Below are 21164 nucleotides of genomic sequence, written 5' to 3'. Positions count from 1 at the left end.
TTGCTGGGCGAACCAGAGTTGCATTAACAATGAGCCGTTTTGACAACTGAATTTTACTAAATTACCGCTTACAACACTGAAACTACGGAAACAGATCAATCGAATGATGATTATTCGCTGGTGTGACTGTGACTACTCTAGAGATATTTGTTCCCATATATCTGTTCATTTTACTTGGTACATTCATTTCTATATCGGTTTGTCCTTCTGAGATATGGAGTGAGGCTCTCAGCTTCTTTTTTGAAGCAACAGATAACATAGCTCCCGAGTAAAATTCCAATTTCTTGTGAGTCACTTCATGGTTTAACATGGGGGCCTGCCTATACGCATTGGAAGAAATGTATGCGTTGAGAGTTCGGGGCAGATCTTCTTGAAGGTACCTGGGTGGGGCTCTTGGGGACATTAGTCCTGGCTGGCCAACTTGTACACTATTTTTATATAAATGTATTTAGGTGATTATTGCTCTCTTTTTGTTACTGAATTGTGTGTTGTCATCTCCTGTTCATTGAGAGAATAAAAGGACCTGTAAAAAGAGAAAATCAACATTTTTCTTCCTCACTACTATTCCTTCCTTCTCTACCTATCTCTCCTTCCTTACTCTTTTCTGACCCACCTATCCTCCCTCCCCCCTTTCCCAGCCTCCTTCCTCTTCCTACCAACCTACACTTCCTTCCCTCCCTCCAAACACACATACCCTCCTTTTCCCCTTCCTACCTCCTGCCCTCCCTTCCTACCTGCCCTTCTTACCCACATGTCCTTCCTTTTTCTCTTCTGACCCAACTACCCTCACTCCTTCCTTCCTTCCGAACCAACTACCCTCCCTCCCTCTTTCTGACCCACCTACCCTTCTTCATTCCCTCTTGACCCACCTACTCATTTCTTCCCTTCCTTCCCACCTATCTACCTTGCCTTCCTTCCTTCCTTCTCTTCTTACCCACCTCTCCTTCTTTCCTATCTTCCGGCCCACCCAACCTCCTACTCCTTCCTTCTCTCTTAACAAAACCACCCTTCCTCCTTTCCCGTCTTACCCACCTCTCCTTCCTTCCTCTGTTTGACCCACCTACTAGTGTTGTATCGGTCGCGAACGATTCGTTCTTTTTGAACGAATTGTTTGGGTGAACGAGACCGAACTAATCACCATCTGCACTGATTCGTTCTATGAAGTTGGTGCTTGTTCACTGCGTGGGAGGGCGTTGAGCAAGCGGCAGCGTCTTCTGACATCGCACACGACCAATCAGACGCCAGCCTCATCGCGGGCAGGGGAGGGACCGGAAACAGAATCAGCGCGTATGTCACTCACTTCCACGTGTGGCCAATAAGCAGCCAGCGTGCAGGCAGGGGGGCAAGACTGAGTTTTGTCACTTCCCGTTCAGTGACTCGGTCCTCCGGCTCCTGACCTAGCTTGCTGCTAACTTGACTTTCCAGTAATGACTATGCGGTGAACGAATCAAATAATGAAAGGAAAGGACTTTGTCACATATTTGTTAACGTGGAGCCTATCAAATGCAGCTCTAAAAGACAAAAACACCACACAAATCTAGCGAGCATGGTTTAGTGTACTACTTTTCTCAACAGACTTGGGACTACCTATTACGACATACTATCAAATTTACAGTAATTTAAAACACGGGTAGCTACGAGGCAAGCAAAAGCTGAGCTGCGGTCGCGTGACGGCAATGAAGGAGGCAAAGAACTGTCACTATATGGAGGCTTCATGGCAGTGATATTTACCTCATATGTGCACAGAAAAAAAAGAATATATAGTATGATCACCATAATACTGATTTGCAATTAAACGGTATATACATGTCCATTTTTTCCAAGTGTTTTAATTTTTTTTTCGTGTCAGATGTTGGTTGGTTTGACAAATTATGTCAATCCGTCCATCATGTGCTACTCAAGCGCCCCAAAACAACGCACATGGACACGGGAGATGTCGCAATATGTCTACATTTTTCTTATCAGACTAATGAGAGTAGAAAGGCGATATCGTAAAGAGCAAACAATTTTCTCGTCAGCATTTGACGATCTGAGATGCGGGGACGACAGGGGAGCTGACCGGATTATTTTATTTATTAATACCAGTGCAAAAATTCAATACGATCACCATAATACTGATTTGCAATGAAACTATATACATGTCAATTTTTTCCGAGTGTTTTTTTTTTTTTTTTTTTTTCGTGCCAGAGCGTGTCGGTTGGTTTGACAAATTATGTCAATCCGTCCATCATGCGCTACTCAAGCGCCCCAAAACAACGCACACGGACACGGGAGATGTCGCAATATGTCTACATTTTTCTTAACAGACTAATGAGGGTAGAAAGGCGACATCGTAAAGAGCAAGCAATCATTTCTCGTCAGCATTTGACGATCTGAGATGCGGGGACGACAGGGGAGTTGACCGGATTATTTTATTCATTAATACCAGTGCAAAAATTCAATACGATCATCTTAATACTGATTTGCAATTAAACTGGCAAATATCAAAATGTAGTATTGTCTTTATTTCAGAGCAGCACATTCGACAACTAGCTATTTACACTTATATTTTTAACAATAGTGACTAAAAATAATAGTGATGAGCATAAAAACAAAAATACAACAGAGCGAGATGTAAATATGATGTGTTGGTCGTTCCATATTCAGAAATTAAACTTTCGATTTATTTTTATTTTCGTGACAGCAAGCATGCTGCGTTGGCTGGTAGCAAGCAGCATTGTAAATGTGATCAAGAACATGCTAATGAAAGTCCGTTCGCCCCCGACCCCAACCCCCCGCTCCCCCCACAAAAGGAAAATGTTTAACCGTGTCCTCAATCGAAATGCAAGCACGAGCCATGACTTTGAGCCCATAGAACTAGGACAGACGACGCGGAAGTTCTCCCTCGCTTTTGCAGCAGCGGGAGGGCGACGAGGCTGTCTGTGAAAGCAGAATGATATCGCCTGTCACTCATTTCTGAAACTACGACGAGTGGTCAATGTGCAAGTGAGGGAGGGACCAAGCAATGTCACTTCCCGTTCAGTTATACTGCGAAGCGGTCTTTGGTGATTCGTTCGGCAACGTCACTTCCCGTTCACTAACCGAACGATTCATTTGGGCGGGGAGGGAGATGAGGGGGGCGAACGATTCGTTGAACGATTCGTTTGAACGAATCTTTTTACTGAACGATTCGTTGAACGATTCGTTTGAACGAATCTTTTTACTGAACGATCCGGAATGGATTCGTTTACTCAAGTGAACGACAGATCCCGTCACTACCACCTACCCTCCCTCCCTTTCCCACCTACCCTTCTTCATTCCCTCTTGACCCACCTACACTCATTTCTTCCCTTCCTTCCCACCTATCTTCCTTGCCTGCCTTCCTTCCTTCCTTCCTTCCTACCTTCCTTCCCTTCTTACCCACCTCTCCTTCTTTCCTATCTTCCGGCCCCACAAAACCACCCTTCCTCCTTTCCCGTCTTAGCCACCTCTCCTTCCTTCCTGTTTGACCCACCTACCCTCCCTTTCCCATTCCTTCCTTCTTCCTTTCCTACCTCTCATTCCTTCCTTGCTGACACACCTACTCTACCTCACTCCTTCCTTTCCTTCCCTGCTGACCCACCTACCCTCCCGCCTTCCTTCCTTCCTAATCGCCTACCCTCCTTCCCTTCTTTATTCCCTTCACCTACTTAACCTTCCTTCCCTCCCTTGTTACCCACCTCTCCATCTTCCCTATCTTCCAAACCACCTACACTCCTTTCTTCCTACCAACCTTCCCTCACTCCTTCCTAATCACGAACTCTCCTCCCCTTCTTCTTTCCCTTCCTACCCACCTACCTACCTTCCTTCACACTTGACAAACCTACGTTTCTTCTTTGCCTTCCTTCTTCCCTTCTTATCCACCTCTCCTTCCTTCTTCCCTTCCGACCCAACTACCCTTCTTACCTCTTTCTGACCCACCTAGCCTCCCTCCTCCTTCTTCATTCAGCATTCACCAACATACTCTATTCTTCCCTTCCTACCAACCTTCCTTCCTTCTCTTACCCACCTCGCCTCCTTTCCTATCTTTCAGCCTACCTACCCCCTACCCCTTCCTTCCTACTCACCTACCCTTCATTCACTCTTAAACCACCTTCCTTCTGTCCCTTCTTACGTACCTCTCCTTCTTCCTCTGTTCCCTTTCCCACTCCTTACTTCCCTTTCCACTTACCTACCTACCCTTCATTCCCTCCTGCCCTTCCTTCTTTCCTTCCCTGCCGACCCAAGTACTCTTCCTCCTTCCCTCTTGACCCACCTACGCTCCTTCCTTCCCTTCCTACCCACCTACCTACCTAATCTTCATTCTTATTTTCTCACCCACCTGATGATGCAGTGGGGGGGGGGGGTCCCCGGGGGGGGGGGGTCCCCACTTCATCCTTCCAACCTACCTTCCCTTCCTTCCTTCACTCTTGACAAACCCACCTTCCTTCTTACCCACCTCTCCTTCCTTCCTTTCTTCTGACCCACCTACCCTCCCTTCCTTCCAACCTACCCTTCATTCCTTTTTGACCCACCTACACTCCTTTCTTCCCTTCCTACCCACCTACCTAACCTTCATTCCAAATCACTAACCCTTATTCCCTTCCTTCCCTCCCTGCCCACCTACTTAACCTTCCTTCCTTCCCTTCTTACCCACCTCTCAGTCTTTCCTGTCTTCCGACCCACCTACCCCCACTCCTTCTTTTCTACCTAACTTCCCTCCCTCCTTCCTAATCATGTACCCCCCTCCCCTTCTTACCCACCTACTTACCTTCCCTTCCTTCACTCTTGACAAACCTACCTTTCTTCTTTAGCTTCCTTCTTCCCCCTTCTTATATTCTGACCCACCTACCCTCTCTCCTTCCTTCCGTCCCAACTACCCTCCCTCCCTCTTTCTGACCCACCTACGCCCCTTTATTCATTCCTTCCTACCCACCTACCCCTCTTCATTCTGCCTTGACGCATCTACGCTCTCTTCTTCCCTTCCTACCTACCTAACCTTCCTTCTCTTCTTACCCACCTCTCTGTCTTTCCTATCTTCCAGCCCCCCTACCCCTTCCTTCCTACTCACCTCTCTTTCCTTCACTCTTAACCCACCTTCCTGCTGTCCCTTCTTACCTACCTCTCCTTCCTTCCTCTGCTCCCTTTCCCAGTCCTTCCTTCCTTCCTACCTATCCACCTACCCTTCCTTTCCTCCTGCCCTTCCTTCCCACCTACCTACCAAATCTTATTTTCTGACCCACCTACCCCCCCACTTCTTCCTACCTTCAGTGGGTAGAACAAGTATTTGATACACTATCAAATACTTGTTCTCCCCACTGTACCTTCCCTTCCTTCCTTCACTCTTGACAAATCCACGTTCCTTCTTACCCACCTCTCCTTCCTTCTTTTCTTCTTACCCACCGACCCTCCCTCCCACCCAATTACCCTCCCTCACTCCTTCCTACTTACCCACCTACCCTTCCTTCGCTCCCTCCTGCCCTGCTGACCCACGTACCCTTCCTTTTGTCATTCTGACCAACCCACTCACCTTAGCACTCCCTCCTTCCTACCTCCCCTCCTTCCTTCCTTCCGAAATCAACAAGTGACCAATGAACAGGAAGTGACCTAAAAATGCCCTAAAGCAACAAAAAATAGTCCTGATTGCCCCAAAAAGTACAGTAAGCGATCAAAAATCAACAGTAAATGATGCCTAACTACCCTGAAATGCACAACAAAGTCACCCACAATTGCCTGCCATTGACATCTAGCACTCTGAGATAAATGAGTGCCCTGTAAAGGTAAAAACAAAATAAGTCATGATGCGCTCAAGGAAGAGCTCGCTATACATAATTCCTATTCTATTTCTGTTTCCATATTTTTCTGATATGTGGGGCATATGGATGCCTCCCACCCTTTGTCAGTAAGCATCTTTTGTGCGTTTGTCCTCCGAGTGAACCCGGCTTACGCTTCTTCTGGTCTATACCGCCGCGGCGATGCGTATCCACCGAGGGAGGCGCGCGCCGGGTTCATCGGCAGCGTCGCCCCCCTCTCCAAACCCCCTTCGGGCGTGGCTTTCATGTGCCGAGCTCATTAGCGCCGCGACGGCGGTGGTCGCGATGGCAACAGGTTAAAAAGCGGGCGGCGCTCACCTGCCCCCACAGCAGCTCGCCCACGCCGATGAAGACGCACCACAGCCATTGGTCGATGGTCAGCGCCGTGCAGGAGAAGGGCTTGCCGCCAAACTGGACGATGATGATCTGACACGCGAGATATTCAGTCGGATTGTTTAAGTGGTTCACATTTTGTACCTAAACCTAACATTTTATCATGGCAAAGTTCTCATTTCAACCTCACGTTTCAAGTTTTAACCTGAATAATTTTTCCATCTTATTTTTCATGTTAAAAAAAATGCTAATTTAGTATCCACAAAGTCAAAAAAATTCACCTGCAAGGCGAAGGTTCCGAGGACGACACTGCAAAAAATGGGGTTGCGGTAGATCCCTTCGAAGACGTTGCGTTCGCCGTGAATCTTGCGAGCGTTAATCTCGTTAAACAGCTGCATCATGACGAAGACGTTAAAGACGATGGTGTAGTGCTCGGACGGAGGCGAGTGCAGTGGTGCGTTGCGACCGCTATCCATGTCGAAGATCTTCTCGCCTGGACCCAAAAAATCAACGTTAACCCCACACTAGATCCCAAAAGAAGGACCATCGTTAGTTTAGCTGATGCTGACCTGCGAAGAGCAGCGTGAAGATGATGACCAGCTGGTAGATGGCGTGTCCCAGGATGTTCTTCATCATGGTGCGCGAGATGAGCGGCTTGTTGCGTCCGTAGGGTTTGCGAAGGAGCAGCGATTCGGTGGGCGGCTCGGTGGCTAGCGCCAAAGACGCTAACGTGTCCATGATCAGGTTCACCCACAGCATCTGCACCGCCTTCAATGGAGAATCCTAGGAAAAATGGTGGAAACAATCAAAATCACTGACTTGATTTTTGAATGTTAAATGCATCAAGTAGTGCTAACTGCACTTTTTTTTTTTTTTTGCTTTTAACCAAGAATCGAGACTCTTTTACGTCCATACCTAAAAAGAGTTTGTGGATTTAAGCATTTATTCACAAAAAATTTCACCGGAAAAGCTCTGTTTACATAAGGTGGCCATTAGCTACATTCACTAACAGACTAGCGTTGTACGTCAACATTCATTCATTCATTCATTTTCCATGCCGCCAAATTTATTTAAAATAAATGCTAACTGCACGTTTTTTTTGTTTTTTGTTTTTTTGTTTTGCTTTTTAACCAAGAATCAAGACTTTTACGTCCATATCTGTAAGGAATTCGGGGATTTAAGCATTTATTCACAAGGATTTTTAACGGAAAAAGCTGTTTTCATCAGGTGGCGCTACATTAGCTTACTGACTAGCATCATAGTACGAAATATTTACGTAAAATGAATGGTAACTGCACTGTTTTTTTGCTTTTAACCAAGAATCGAGACTGTTTTACGTCCATATGTATAAAGAATTCGGGGATTTAAGCATTTATTCACAAGAATTTTCAACGAAAAAAGCTGTTTTCATAAGGTGGCTGCTACATTTGCTTACTGACTGGCATCATAGTACGCAATATTTACGTAAAATAAATGCTAACTGCTTTTAACCAACAATCGAGACCGTTTTACATCCATAGAATTCGGGGATTTAAGCATTTATTCACAAGAATTTTCACCGGAAAAGCTCTGTTTACATAAGGCGGCGACTAGCTACATTCACTAACAGACTATCCTTGTACTTCGACTTATTTACGTAAAAGAAATGCTACCTGCAAGTTTTTTTTTTTGCCTTTAACCAAGAATCGAGCCTGTTTTACGTCCATATCCATAAAGAATTCAGGTATTTAAGCATTTAGTCACAAGAATTTTCAACAGAAAAAGATGTTTTCATAAGGTGGCTGCTACATTTGCTTACTGACTGGCATCATATTACGCAATATTTACGTAAAATAAATGCTAATTGCATTGTTTTTTGTTTTTTTTTGCTTTTAACCAAGAATCGAGACTCTTTTACGTCCATACCTAAAAAGAGTTCGTGGATTTAAGCATTTATTCACAAAAAATTTCACCGGAAAAGCTCTGTTTACATAAGGTGGCCACTAGCTACATTCACTAACAGACTAGCATTGTACTTCGACATATTTATGTAAAATAAATGCTAACTGCATTTTTTTTTTTTTTTGCTTTTAACTAAGAATCGAGACTGTTTTACGTCCATATCGATAAAGAATTCAGGGATTCAGGGAAGAATTTTTAATGAAAAAAGCTCTTTGTCTGTGATTCCGCTCGGTCAACAATGCAGGCCCCGCACCCCATGTCCCATGATACATTACGAAGTCTATGGATTTCCTGAACATTTGCCATATCCTTATTGATCATCGTGATCGTGAGCCTTGTATCTCAAATCGTATCGTATCGTGAGCTACTCAGATTTGCCCATTTGTAGTGTCATCATCGCTAAACGTGAACTCCTGACACAAGAATGAGGGGGGAAAAAAAGGAATCGAAAGACTTCACAGCTGGCAGGAGCGATAACTCTGCGCGCTCGGCCTGCGGCAGTCAGCGTCGCAAAGTAGGCTAAGATAGCGCCCCAAACCATCGGCGTAATCCCAAAATGGAAGACGAAGCGAGCGGAGCTCAGCGGGGGGGGGGGAGTCCGCCTTTCAAGTCTTTGGACTGCGCGTATCGTGTCGTCTTTATAACGTCGTCAGCGGAGGAAACTGAAGCCAATCATGACAGTGAAAACGTGTGTATTTAAAAAAGAAACATTTAAACTAAAATTGTTCAAAAATGGCAGCTTCTCTACCTGTTGAAGCTTTTTAATTTCAAGCATGTTTTTTTTTTCTTGTGCCTGAATTTCTATTTTAAAAAATATGTATAAATCATTGGAGGAATATATCAAAAAAAAAAATATATATATATATATATATACACATACATATATTAGGGCTGTCAAAATTATCGCGTTAACGGGCAGTAATTAATTTTTAAAATTAATCACGTTAAAATATTTGACGCATTTAACGCACACGCCCCGCTCAAACAGATTAAAATGACAGCACAGTGTAATGTCCGCTTGTTACTTGTGTTTTTTGGTGTTTTGTCGCCCTCTGCTGGCGCTTGGGTGCCACTGATTTTATGGGTTTCAGCACCATAAGCATTGTGTAATTATTGACATCAACAATGGCGAGCTATTAGTTTATTTTTTTGATTGAAAATTTTACAAATTTTATCAAAACGAAAACATTAAGAGGGGTTTTAATGTAAGAAAATTTCTATAACTTGTACTAACATTTATCTTTTAAGAACTACAAGTCTTTCTATTCATGGATTGCTTTAACAGAATGCTAATAATGTTAATGCCATCTTGTTGATTTATTGTTATCATAAATAAATACAGTACTTATGTACAGTATGTTGAATGTATATATCCGTCTTGTGTCTTATCGCTTCATTCCAACAATAGTTTACAGAAAAATATGGCATATTTTAGAGATGGTTTGAATTGCGATTAATTACGATTAATTAACTTTTAAGCTGTGATTAACTCGATTAAAAATTTTAATCGTTTGACAGCCCTAAAAATAACATAATGAATTGGATGTCTATCACTGTCAATGCCAGCAAATGAGTTCAATCTGATGAATTCATGTTTCGAATCGTGACTTAAATATGGTTAACGTGTACATTTCTAGTCTATCTTCTAAGGACTATTTAGGTTAAGGTTCTAAGGACGCGTCTAACCTGCGTGATGCAGGCGCCGGTGAAGGCCACGATGACGGCCACCACGTTGACGGTGAGCTGGAATTGCAAAAACTTGGAGATGCTGTCGTAGACGTTCCTTCCCCACATGACGGCTTTCACGATACTGGTGAAGTTGTCGTCCGTCAAGATGATGTCCGACGCTTCCTTTGCCACGTCCGTACCGGCGATGCCCTGGAGGCAAACGTACATTTGGTTGAATTCCCGCGACGCAAAGAGAGACTCGTGCTGATGTCAACTTTTTGGTCAGCGACAATTGTTGATGTCATATGTAGAAAATAGGAATCATGTGAATAGGCAATGATGTCAACGTTGTATCTGAATGTGTCAATGGGAGGTTGTTGGTCAAAAATACTAAATTTTGAGGGAGAAAAGTGATTATATGTGAAATATTTAGCGAACATGTTCAAATGAAACGTTTACAAAGGGTAATAGGAACGCATTAATGGGATGTAATGTGAGTTTTTGGGTTGGAGATGGTTGATTTTTGGAGAAATTGGATACGTGAATATATTCCAACATGAATAGGAGTAGATCAATGTGTGATGTTGAACGTGTCAATGTGATTCAAAGGGTTTTATCGATCAAAAATGCAAAATATGTGAAATGTTTTGTGAATATTTTCAAATGTGAATGTGGAAATTGAATGTAACATGAATATGTGAATGCGTGATGTTGAATGTGTCAATGTGATTTAAAGTGAAGTTTTTGGTCAATAATTGTATATTTTTGGTAGAAAATGTGACATTATGTGAAATCTCTTGTGAATATGTTCAATTTTCTATGTGTGAATTGAATGTACAGTAACATGAATAGTAATATAATGAATGTGTGATTTTGAATGTCTCAACGGGATTTAAAGAGGTTTTTGGTCAAAACTGGTCAATCTTTTGGTCAAAAATGTGAAAATATGTGAAATGTCTTGTGAATATGTTCAAATGTGAATGTGTGAATTGAATGTAGCATGAATAGGAATATATGAACATGTGATGTTGAACGTGTCAATATGATTTAAAGGGACATTTTTAGTCAAAAATGTGACAACATGTGAATTTCTCGTGAATATGTTCAAATTTGTATGTGTGAAGTGAATGTAACATGAATAGGAATACATGAATGTGTGATTTTGAATGCGTCAATGGTATTTAAAGGGACGTTTTTCGTCAAAAATGGTAAATCTTTTGGTCAAAAATGTGAAAATATGTAATCTCTTGTGAATATGTTCACATTTGTATGTGTGAAGTGAATGTAACATGAATAGGAATACATGAATGTGTGATTTTGATTATGTCAATGGAATTTAAAAGAATGTTTTTGGTCAAAAAATGGTAAATCTTTTGGTCAAAAATGTGACAACATGTGAATTTCTCGTGAACATGTTCAAATTTGTATGTGTGAAGTGAATGTAACATGAATAGGAATACATGAATGTGTGATTTTGAATGCGTCAATGGTATTTAAAGGGACGTTTTTCGTCAAAAATGGTAAATCTTTTGGTCAAAAATGTGAAAATATGTAATCTCTTGTGAATATGTTCACATTTGTATGTGTGAAGTGAATGTAACATGAATAGGAATACATGAATGTATGATTTTGATTGTGTCAATGGAATTTAAAAGGATGTTTTTGGTCAAAAATGGTAAATCTTTTGGTCAAAAATGTGACAACATGTGAATTTCTCGTGAATATGTTCAAATTTGTATGTGTGAAGTGAATGTAACATGAATAGGAATACATGAATGTGTGATTTTGAATGCGTCAATGGTATTTAAAGGGACGTTTTTCGTCAAAAATGTGAAAATATGTAATCTCTTGTGAATATGTTCACATTTGTATGTGTGAAGTGAATGTAACATGAATAGGAATACATGAATGTGTGATTTTGATTGTGTCAATGGAATTTAAAAGGATGTTTTTGGTCAAAAATGGTAAATCTTTTGGTCAAAAATGTGACAACATGTGAATTTCTCGTGAATATGTTCAAATTTGTATGTGTGAAGTGAATGTAACATGAATAGGAATACATGAATGTGTGATTTTGAATGCGTCAATGGTATTTAAAGGGACGTTTTTCGTCAAAAATGGTAAATCTTTTGGTCAAAAATGTGAAAATACGTGTAATCTCTGGTAAATATGTTCACGTTTGTATGTATAAAGTGAATGTAACATGAATAGGAATACATGAATGTGTGATTTTGAATGTGTCAATGGGATTTCAAGAGATGTTTTTGGTCAAAAATGGTAAATTCTTTGGTCAAAAATATGGAAATATGTGAAATCTCTTGTAAATATGTTCAAATTTGTATGTGTAAAGTGAATGTATCATGGATAGGAATACATGAATGTGTGATGTTGAATGTGTCAATGGGATTTAAAGGGAAGGTTTTGGTCAAAATGGTACATTTTTGGTCAAAAATTGAAAATCTTTTCATCAAAAAATGAAAATATGTGAAATGTTTTGTGAATATGTTCAAATATGAATGTGTGAATTGAATGTAACATGAATAGGAATATATAAACATATTATCTTGAATTTGTCAATGGGATTTAATGGCAGGTTTTTGGTCAATAATTGCAGCTTTTCGTGGTCAAATATTTAAATCTTTTTTATTATTAATATGTGAAATCTCTTGTGAATATGTTCAAGTTTTTATGTGTGGATTGGAGTTGAATGTGTCAATGTGATTTAAAAAGGGACGTTTTTGGGTCAAAACTGGTAAAACTTTTGGTCAAAAATGTAAAAATATGTGATATGTCTTGTGAATATGTTCAAATATGAATGTGTGAAATGAACGTAACATGAATAGGAATATATGAATGTGTGATGTTGAACGTGTCAATGGGATTTAAAGGGAGGTTTTTGGTCAAAACTGGTACATTTTTGATAAAAAAATGCAAAGTCTTTGGTCAGAAATGGAAATATGTCAAATGTTTTGTGAATATTTTCATATATGAACGTGGGAATTGAATGTAACATGAATAGGAATATATGAACGTATGATCTTGAATTTGTCAATGGGATTTAATGGGTTTTTGGTCAATAATCCTTTTTATGGTCAAAAAAATGTAAAACTTTTCTATTATATTATTAATATGTGAAATCTCTTGTGAATATGTTCAAATTTTTATGTGTGGATTGAAGTTGAATGTGTCAACGTGATTTAAAAAGGGAGGTTTTGGTCCAAACTGGTCAATCTTTTGGTCAAAAATTTGAAAATATGTGATATGTCTTGTGAATATGTTCAAATTTGTGTGTGTGAATAGAATGTAACAAGAAGAATATGAATCTGTGATGTTGAATGTGTCAATTGGATCTAAAGGGAAGGTTTTGGTCAAAAATGGAACATTTTTGGTCAAAAATTGAAATATGTTAAATGTTTTGTGAACATGTTCAAATATGAATGTGGGAATTGAATGGGAATATATGAACGTATGACCTCGGATTTGTCAATGGGATTTAATGAGTTTTTGGTCAATAATTGAATAATTGAACATGTGATGTTGAATGTGTCAATATGATTGTGAAGTGAAATGAAGTTTTGGTCAAAAATGTGAATGTACCCCAAATGTCTTTTGGGAATATGTATAATTGTTTATGTGTGAAGTGAATGTAACATGAACAGAAACATATGAGTGTGTGATGTTGAATTTGTCAATGGAATTTAATGGAAAGGTCTTTGTCAATAATATAGTAAAATTTTTGTCAAAAAAATTCTTGGCCTAAAATGTTAATATGTGAAATGTCTTGTGAATACGTACAGATATGATTGTGTGAATTCAATGTAACATGAATACGAATATATGAATGTATGTGTGCATGAATGTTGAATTTGTCAAAGGGAATTAATGGAAGTTTTTGGTAGAAAATGTGGAATTGTGGCAAATCTACATAAAAGTATCAATGAAAAAAATGATACCTAATTTTTGGGAACATGTTGAAGTTGGAAAATTGAATGTGGGAAGGATTAGGCGTCCAAAAAAGTTAGCCCGAAACCCCATGCCTCCCCCCAAAAAACGGTGGATTGAATGGCTACCATAGCGAATCCGACATCTGCTTTCTTAAGCGCGGGCCCATCATTGGTTCCGTCTCCCGTCACCGCCACCACCTGCCGGGTCTCGCCCACCGTGCTGTCAATGATGCCTGAAAAACAACGACGACAGCACACTCATTAGCATGCTCGTTAGCATTATTAGCATGCTAACGTACCTTTGACAAGCGTGTGTTTATCCGTCGGCGACGAACGAGCCAAAACTCGCAGTTTGGGCCAAACTTTGTCCAGACGCTCTTGTTCTACCTCGCCCTTGTCGTTACGGATCTGCTGGTTGAACTCTTTACCTTCCAGAGCCAGGAAGTCCTCATTGGGCAGCAGAATTCCGCATTTGGTAGCGATAGCGCGCGCCGTGTTGATGTTGTCCCCCGTCACCATGCGAACGGTGATTCCCGCGCGCTGGCACTTGGCGATGGCTTCAGGTACCTGACGAAGAAAATACCTTCACTTTTACAATGGTGTATTTTCGGAGCAATAATCTTGAAATTTACGGATTTTAAACTCTGAGTTTATCGCTAATAGACATCCAATCCATTTGAACTGGGAGGTTTGGCAGTGAATGAACGAAAGTGGATTGGAAATGAAGCGCCATCAACAGCAGTCAATGACTTAATAACAAATTGGCTAATTAGTTAGCAATAGTGTGTTTTTAGTTTGTACCTTCTAGCTCTAGTGTTTCATTATACAACCAAAAGTTTCTGGAGCGCATTGTTAATTTCACCGTTAGCGATAGCATTCCCTGTGCTAGCATAGTGTGATAAGGGCCATTACAAAAAGACAATTTAAAGTGCCTGTGACACAAGAAAACATGTTTATTCTATATTACACGCAGTATTTTATGCTCCTAAATGAAATGGACCACTTGGATGTGTGCAGAAGCGATAGGTATATTTATTCAATTTTTTAAATCCCGCGCTATGAAAATGAGAAACTTAAGACCACAGTCTTGAGTAAGAAGGCGGATGTGACAGGCATGAGTGACATCATCTTCACTATACAGCCATACTGTTATATGACAAGAACTGCAGATTCATCTGGCTTGCGGATGAATTTGTGTATTTTTTGCATCACACCAGCCCAATGTGCTGCAGGCTTTTGTTGCTACACCAGGGAGAGTAGTGTGAGCCTTTTTGGGTTTCAAAAAGATCCTGTTCACTGCGGAGAATAGGGAAAACAAGTATGACAATCGAGCGACCATTGGACGGACTAGGAAGTGAGTAAGCTATGCGTTTTATACAGTGGTATGAAAAAGTATCTGAAACTTTTGGAATTTCTCACATTTCTACTTAAAATCACCATCAAATGTGAGCTGAGCTTTGTCAAAATCACACAGATGAAAAAACTGTCTGCTTTAACTAAAACCACCCAAACTAGGGTTGTTCCGATCAGGTTTTTTCCCTCCCGATCCGATCCCAATCGTTTTAGTTTGATTATCTGCCGATCCCGATATTTCCCGATCCAATTGCTTTTTTTGCTCCCGATTCAATTCCAATGATTCCCGATAATTTTTCCCGATCATATACATTTTGGCAATACATTAAGAAAAAAATGAATAAAACTCGGACGAATATATACATTCAACATGCAGTTCATAAGTACTGTATTTGTTTATTGTGACATTAAATCCTCAAGATGGCATTTACATTCTTTTTGTGAGAGGGATCCACGGATAGAAAGACTTGTAATTCTTAAAGGATAAATGTGACTTTGTATATTGTGACTAAATATTGCCATCTAGAGTATTTGTTGAGCTTTCAGTAAATGATACTGGAGCCATTTAACTGTTCTGCCCAAATTCATGATGGGAAGTGCAACCATTACTGTGCTAGTGGCACCAATTGATATATCTTCTCTGCGTTGGGAAGTGTTGAAATTCGCCCCCCCCGGCCCAGACGCACCCGCAGACAGCACCAACCAAAACAAGTGCCGCTCGGCTCACGCTGCCCCGCGTGCGCCCGCCGGGAAGGCCGAATCTCGCGCGTCCTCTTATTTGAACCCTTTGTACTGACTCCATGTTTCAAAAGCTTGAAGAACACTCACCGAAAACAGGTTGACAATTTATTCGTCGACAATGGTAAAAACAAGGCAAAAACAGACGACGGAGGGACAATTCTGGATCCAAAACAAGGCTATATGTTTCCGAGCAGAAAGAAATCAGTTTTATCTCAGTGTCCAGTCTTTTTAAAGTCTTTGCGGAGGCGGGCCTTGTCGAAGGCGTTTCTGGGCGTTGCTTTTGGGCCATCCCCTCTGTGGCCGGTTTTGGGCGGCTTAGGTTCGTGCGCGGATTGGTACGCCCGCTATCAACTTTGCTGTCCGGGCTGGTTGTACTTGTTTTAGGAGTTTGCTGGGAGAGCTGATTGCCAGAGTTGGTGCGTCAATCTTGTGATAAGACGGCATTGTGTATCTCTTCTATTTCTTCTCATTAAACTATGGTGTGCTATTTATTTTATATTAGTAGTGTAGTCCTACCGTAAATATGAAAATGATACTATTCCCTGATTAATTATATTACGTGTGTTAGACTAATGCAAACAGTTAGACGGTGCCTACGAAAACCTGTACCATATGTATGTGTTAGACTATACAGTATATGTGTTAGACTAATGCAAACAATTATATGGTGTGTGCGATGACAATATCTTTTCTCCTTCAGAAGTAACATAGGGTGTTAAGGAAAAGATCAACCACTACCGTTCTTCCCCACATTGCTTCTCACGATATCTCTAATTGTTGAGAGGGGGATTTTAAGGCTTTAGCCAATTAAAAAGAGGCTCCAAAGACTGTCAAAATTCTCTCTACTCATTTTACGCTGCCTGTTAGCTCTATATATAGGTAAAACGGCGCCATTATAGATGGAACGCGACAATGCGTGAGTGGGTCGTGCAGCGCATGCGTTAATTGCATTAAATATTTTAACGTGGTTAATTTTAAAAAATTAATTACCGCCGTTAACGCGATAAATTTGATAGCCCTACTTTAAGCCAAAACTAAAGACTCTGGATGAATGTGAGACATTTTGTCTGTAACGTTAAATACAATTAGAAAATGATTTATTTTTTTGCTGAGTCCCATATTTTGAAAATGACGTGATCGAACCCGATCGATCGGCTTTAATTTCTATCTGTGGTTCCCTTTAAAACGATTTCCGGATTACTGGAAAATATGGCAATATGTAACCATACGGATATGCGTATTATCACATGCGTACCTCGGGCCGGACAGGGTCTTCAATTCCAACCACGGCGATGCAGGTGAGGTCGTTGACGATCTCGTTCTCGACGTCCCAGTTGGGTTCGCCGACGTCGGCGGGAAAGTCGCGGAAGGCCAAGCAGATGGTACGAAGGCCGTCGCAGGCCATGGGTTCGATCACCTTGCGCACCATCTCGTCGCGATCTTTGGGTTTGAAGACTCGCAGCAGACCGTCGGCGTCCAGGATACGTGAGCACCTGAAGGCGGCGCCAGAGGGAAAGGCATGATATGCTTTGCTATGCTAACCGCTTTCATTTCTAAATAAAAATGTTTCATTTTGTTCCTATCGTAACGCAAGAACGTTCATTTCATTTTCTTAAATTGCCGTAGAATTCTCTGTCACTGTTGACCTCTATGGATTCTAGACCACATGAGGGCGCCATATAGTCAATGAACCACCATGCAGCTTTGAGCTAAGTGCAAATCAATAGGCTACAAAGCTTCATTGCGTCAAGAACCTATATATGGCTATCACTACTTTTCTCTAGCTTTCCATGCTACTTAAGAAACTCTAAATGATTTCCAAACCAAGAATATACATATTGTAATGTATTGTAGCTTTGTGCCTCCCAGCATGCAATGCGGCACTACAAATGTAATTAGCGTTCAAAGTTCATGGTGTGTGCTAATTATTTCTTCAGTTACTGTTCAAGTTTTTTCATGACTTGCTAGTTGTGCTTTTTAGTTGTTATATGATCGTTTTAGTTTCACTTTAAAATAAAGATGTGCCGTTCGATCTGGTCCGATCACGTCATTTTCAAAGTATCGGAATCGGCAAATAAATATCGGACATGCCTTTTTTTTAAATATATACATATTTTTTAATTAAATCATTTGCTGATTGTATTTAACGTTACAGACAAAATGTCTTACATTCATCCAGAGTCTTTAGTTTTGGCTTAAAGTAGGGCTATCAAATTTATTGTGTAAACGGCGGTAATTAATTTTTAAAAAATTAATCACGTTAAAATATTTAATGCATTTAACGCATGCGCTGCACGACCCACTCACTCAATGTCGCGTTCATTCTATCATGGCGCCGTTTTACCTATAAATAGAGCTAAGAGGCAGCGTAAAATGAGTAGAGCGAATTTTGGCAGTCTTTGGAGCTTCTTTTTTACTGGCTAAAGCCTTAAAATCCCTCTCTCAACAATTAGAAATATCATGGGAAGCAATGTGGGGAAGAACAATAGTGGTTGATCTTTTCCTTAACACCCTATGTTACCAACGCAGAGAAGATATATCAATTGCTGCCACTACGCACAGTCATGGCTGCACTTCCCATCATGCATTTGGGCAGAACAGTTAAATGACTACAGTATAATTTACTGAAAGCTCAACAAATACACTAGATGGCAATATTTAGTCACAATATACAAAGTCACATTTATCCTTTAAGAATTACTAGTCTTTCTATCCGTGGATCCCTCTCACAAAAAGAATGTTAATAATGTAAATGCCATCTTGAGGATTTATTGTCATAATAAACAAATACAGTACTTATGTACTGTATGTTGAATGTATATATTCGTCCGAGTTTTATTCATTTTTGTCTTAATGCATTGCCAAAATGTATATGATCGGGAAAACTTATCAGGAATGATTAGAATTGAATCGGGAAGAAAAAAAAAAGCAATTGGATTGGGAAATATCGGCAGATACTCAAACTAAAACGATCGGGATCGGGTCGGGAGCAGAAAAATATGATCGGAACAGCCCTACTTTAAAACCATGAGTTTGAATGGCATTTCATTTAATGACTGCTTTTGTTTCTCATTGAACACAAGCTTATTCATGTCTTCACAGACTGATGAACTTGTATTTTTATTCAATACAGACCGACATCTGATTCAAATTGATTTTTCATTACTAATTAACCTTGCTTGGAGGTAAGTGACCCAAAGTGAACTCATCCCCCAGCACCGACGATGCACACTCACTTTCTGAGAATGATCTCCGACGCCCCCTTGCTGTACATGCGGAATCCGCCCTCGGCCATTTTGAGGACGGTGCTCATGGATTTGCGGGAGGAGTTGAAGGTGTAGACTTTGTACATCCTCTCCTCGGGGACTTCCTCCCGGATGGGCTGGTAGTCCCGCTTGAGGTCCAGAACCAAACCCAGAAGGGCGCACTCGGTTTTGTTGCCCACATGGCGCGGGAGGCCGCCCTCCTTCTCCGGAGGCTAATAGGAGAGAGAGAGAGACAGTTAAAATCCAGGAGAGGAGAAGCCACTTTTTTTTCTCCATCCTGTTCAGCTGTTTAGACACAGAGCGTGGCACAGTCCTCTCCTTGAAGCTCCAGCAAAGGGGCCCAGGGCGGTAACCCGGTAACAATCCGTGCTCCCATTAACTGGCCCTCAAGGGATGAGGGATGCACCCCCATCACCGCCCACCCACTCGGCCCCAGCCATCACCGCAACCCCCAAACCAATGCGGTACACCACGGGACCCCTACGGCCCATGGCAGAAAAGGATCCCCACCCGGTCATCCCTCGGGATCCAGGGCGGTCCCCTGGACCATTCGTGCCCCATTAACCAGCTCTCAGGAAAAGGACGAGGGGATGCACCCCCGCCCCTACCACCGCCCACCCACTTAAACCCCCACCCATCGCCGCAACCCCAACCGACGAGGTACACTGCGGGGCCCACTCGGCCATTGGCAGTAAAGAATCCCGGTCATCTCTCGGGATCCAGGGCGGTCCCCTGGACCATTTGTGCCCCCATTAACTAGCTCTTAAGAAAAGGACGAGGGGATAAACCCCACCACCAACCATCCAATCGGACCTTAACCCCCCAACTGATGCAGCACACCACAGGACCCCAACGGCATACTAGGCCCGTAGCAGGAAAGTATCCCCACCTGGAGGGGGTGACACCCTGTCATCCCCTGGGACCCATGGCGGTTCCTCGTCCAATTTGTGCCCCCATTAACGAGCCCTCAGGGAGAGGATGAGGGAAAACACCCCCACCACCCAGCCACTCGGACCCAGCCATTGCTGCAACCCTCCAACCGATGCGGCACACCGCGGTACCCCCACGGCCCACTATGCTCGTGGAAGATTAAGCATCCCTACCTGGAGGGGGTAACAACCTATCATCCCCCGGGACCCAGGTTGGTTCTCTGGACTATTCGTGCCCTCATTAACCAGCCCTCAGGTTAAGGACGAGCAGATGCACCCCCGCCCCCAACACGGCCCACCCACTCGGACGTCAGCCATTACCGCAACCCTCCAACCGATGCGTCACATCGCGGGACCCCCACGACCCACTAGGCCCTTGGCAGAAAAAAGATGCCCACCTGCAGGGGGTGATACCCAGTCATCCCCCCGGACCCAGGGCGGTCCTCTGGACCATTCCTTCCTGAGGGGAAGGACGAGGGGATGCGCCACTGCCCCCCCCCCAGATCTCCAGCCACTGCCACAACCCCCCAACTGACGCCGTGGAACCCCCACGCCCACTAGGCCCAGGGCAGGAAATGAACACGAACTGCACCCTCAGGAGGATGCCCGGGTAGAAAACAGAGGAAAGCGGAAGCGGGAGAACGCCAACAGGCCGCTGACGGGCGGTACGACACCTGACAGCCTAGACAAAGAAGAGGCCCTGGGAGCCCCGCCATACAGAAAAGCGTGTGACCCACGAGACACCCCAAGTGAGGGCCCCTTCTACCTTTCAGGGCGGCGGGGGCGTAACTCACCAGGATCTTGGTGGTGTAGGCCGAGTTGATGGAGATGCTGTTCACCAGGACCTCCAGCGTGTCAGGTTTGATGGCGCTGGGTTCGGGTACGGTCTTGTAATGCGTGTCGCCCACGTAGGCCTGGACCACCGTCATGCGGTTCATAGTGAGGGTGCCCGTCTTGTCCGAGCAAATGGCCGTGGCATTGCCCATGGTCTCGCAGGCGTCCAGGTGGCGCACCAGGTTGTTGTCCTTCATCATTTTCTACAAGGATTGATGGAGTTCCAATTAGATACGTAAGTCAACTGTTTTCATATTCAAATCGTTTCGAGCAGGGGTGCCCAAGTCGGGTCCCTGAGAGCCCCTATCCAGCTTGTTTTCCAGGTTCCTGCAGAGTTTGCTAATG

The 21164-nt window shown here is 42.5% G+C and overlaps 1 protein-coding gene across 6 annotated transcripts in view; it reads right to left on the bottom strand.

The window, feature by feature from the left end:
- LOC130921864 (plasma membrane calcium-transporting ATPase 1-like) overlaps nt 1-21164 on the bottom strand; it is a 178157-nt gene that overhangs the window by 26889 nt on the left and 130104 nt on the right. For all 6 annotated transcript variants that reach the window (XM_057846205.1, XM_057846200.1, XM_057846203.1 and 3 more), the window contains 9 exons: nt 20780-21022; nt 19027-19268; nt 17046-17283; nt 13996-14263; nt 13823-13929; nt 9771-9962; nt 6713-6926; nt 6425-6636; nt 6129-6236 (listed from right to left, as the gene is read on the bottom strand). In XM_057846205.1, the coding sequence (XP_057702188.1) occupies nt 6129-6236; nt 6425-6636; nt 6713-6926; nt 9771-9962; nt 13823-13929; nt 13996-14263; nt 17046-17283; nt 19027-19268; nt 20780-21022 (1824 nt within the window). The remainder of the gene's footprint in view (nt 1-6128; nt 6237-6424; nt 6637-6712; nt 6927-9770; nt 9963-13822; nt 13930-13995; nt 14264-17045; nt 17284-19026; nt 19269-20779; nt 21023-21164) is intronic.

Source organism: Corythoichthys intestinalis, chromosome 9 (assembly GCF_030265065.1).
Source record: "Corythoichthys intestinalis isolate RoL2023-P3 chromosome 9, ASM3026506v1, whole genome shotgun sequence".
NCBI lineage: Eukaryota > Metazoa > Chordata > Actinopteri > Syngnathiformes > Syngnathidae > Corythoichthys > Corythoichthys intestinalis.
Note: the sequence above shows the minus strand (reverse complement) of the source record. Positions and strands in the feature narration are given on the sequence as shown.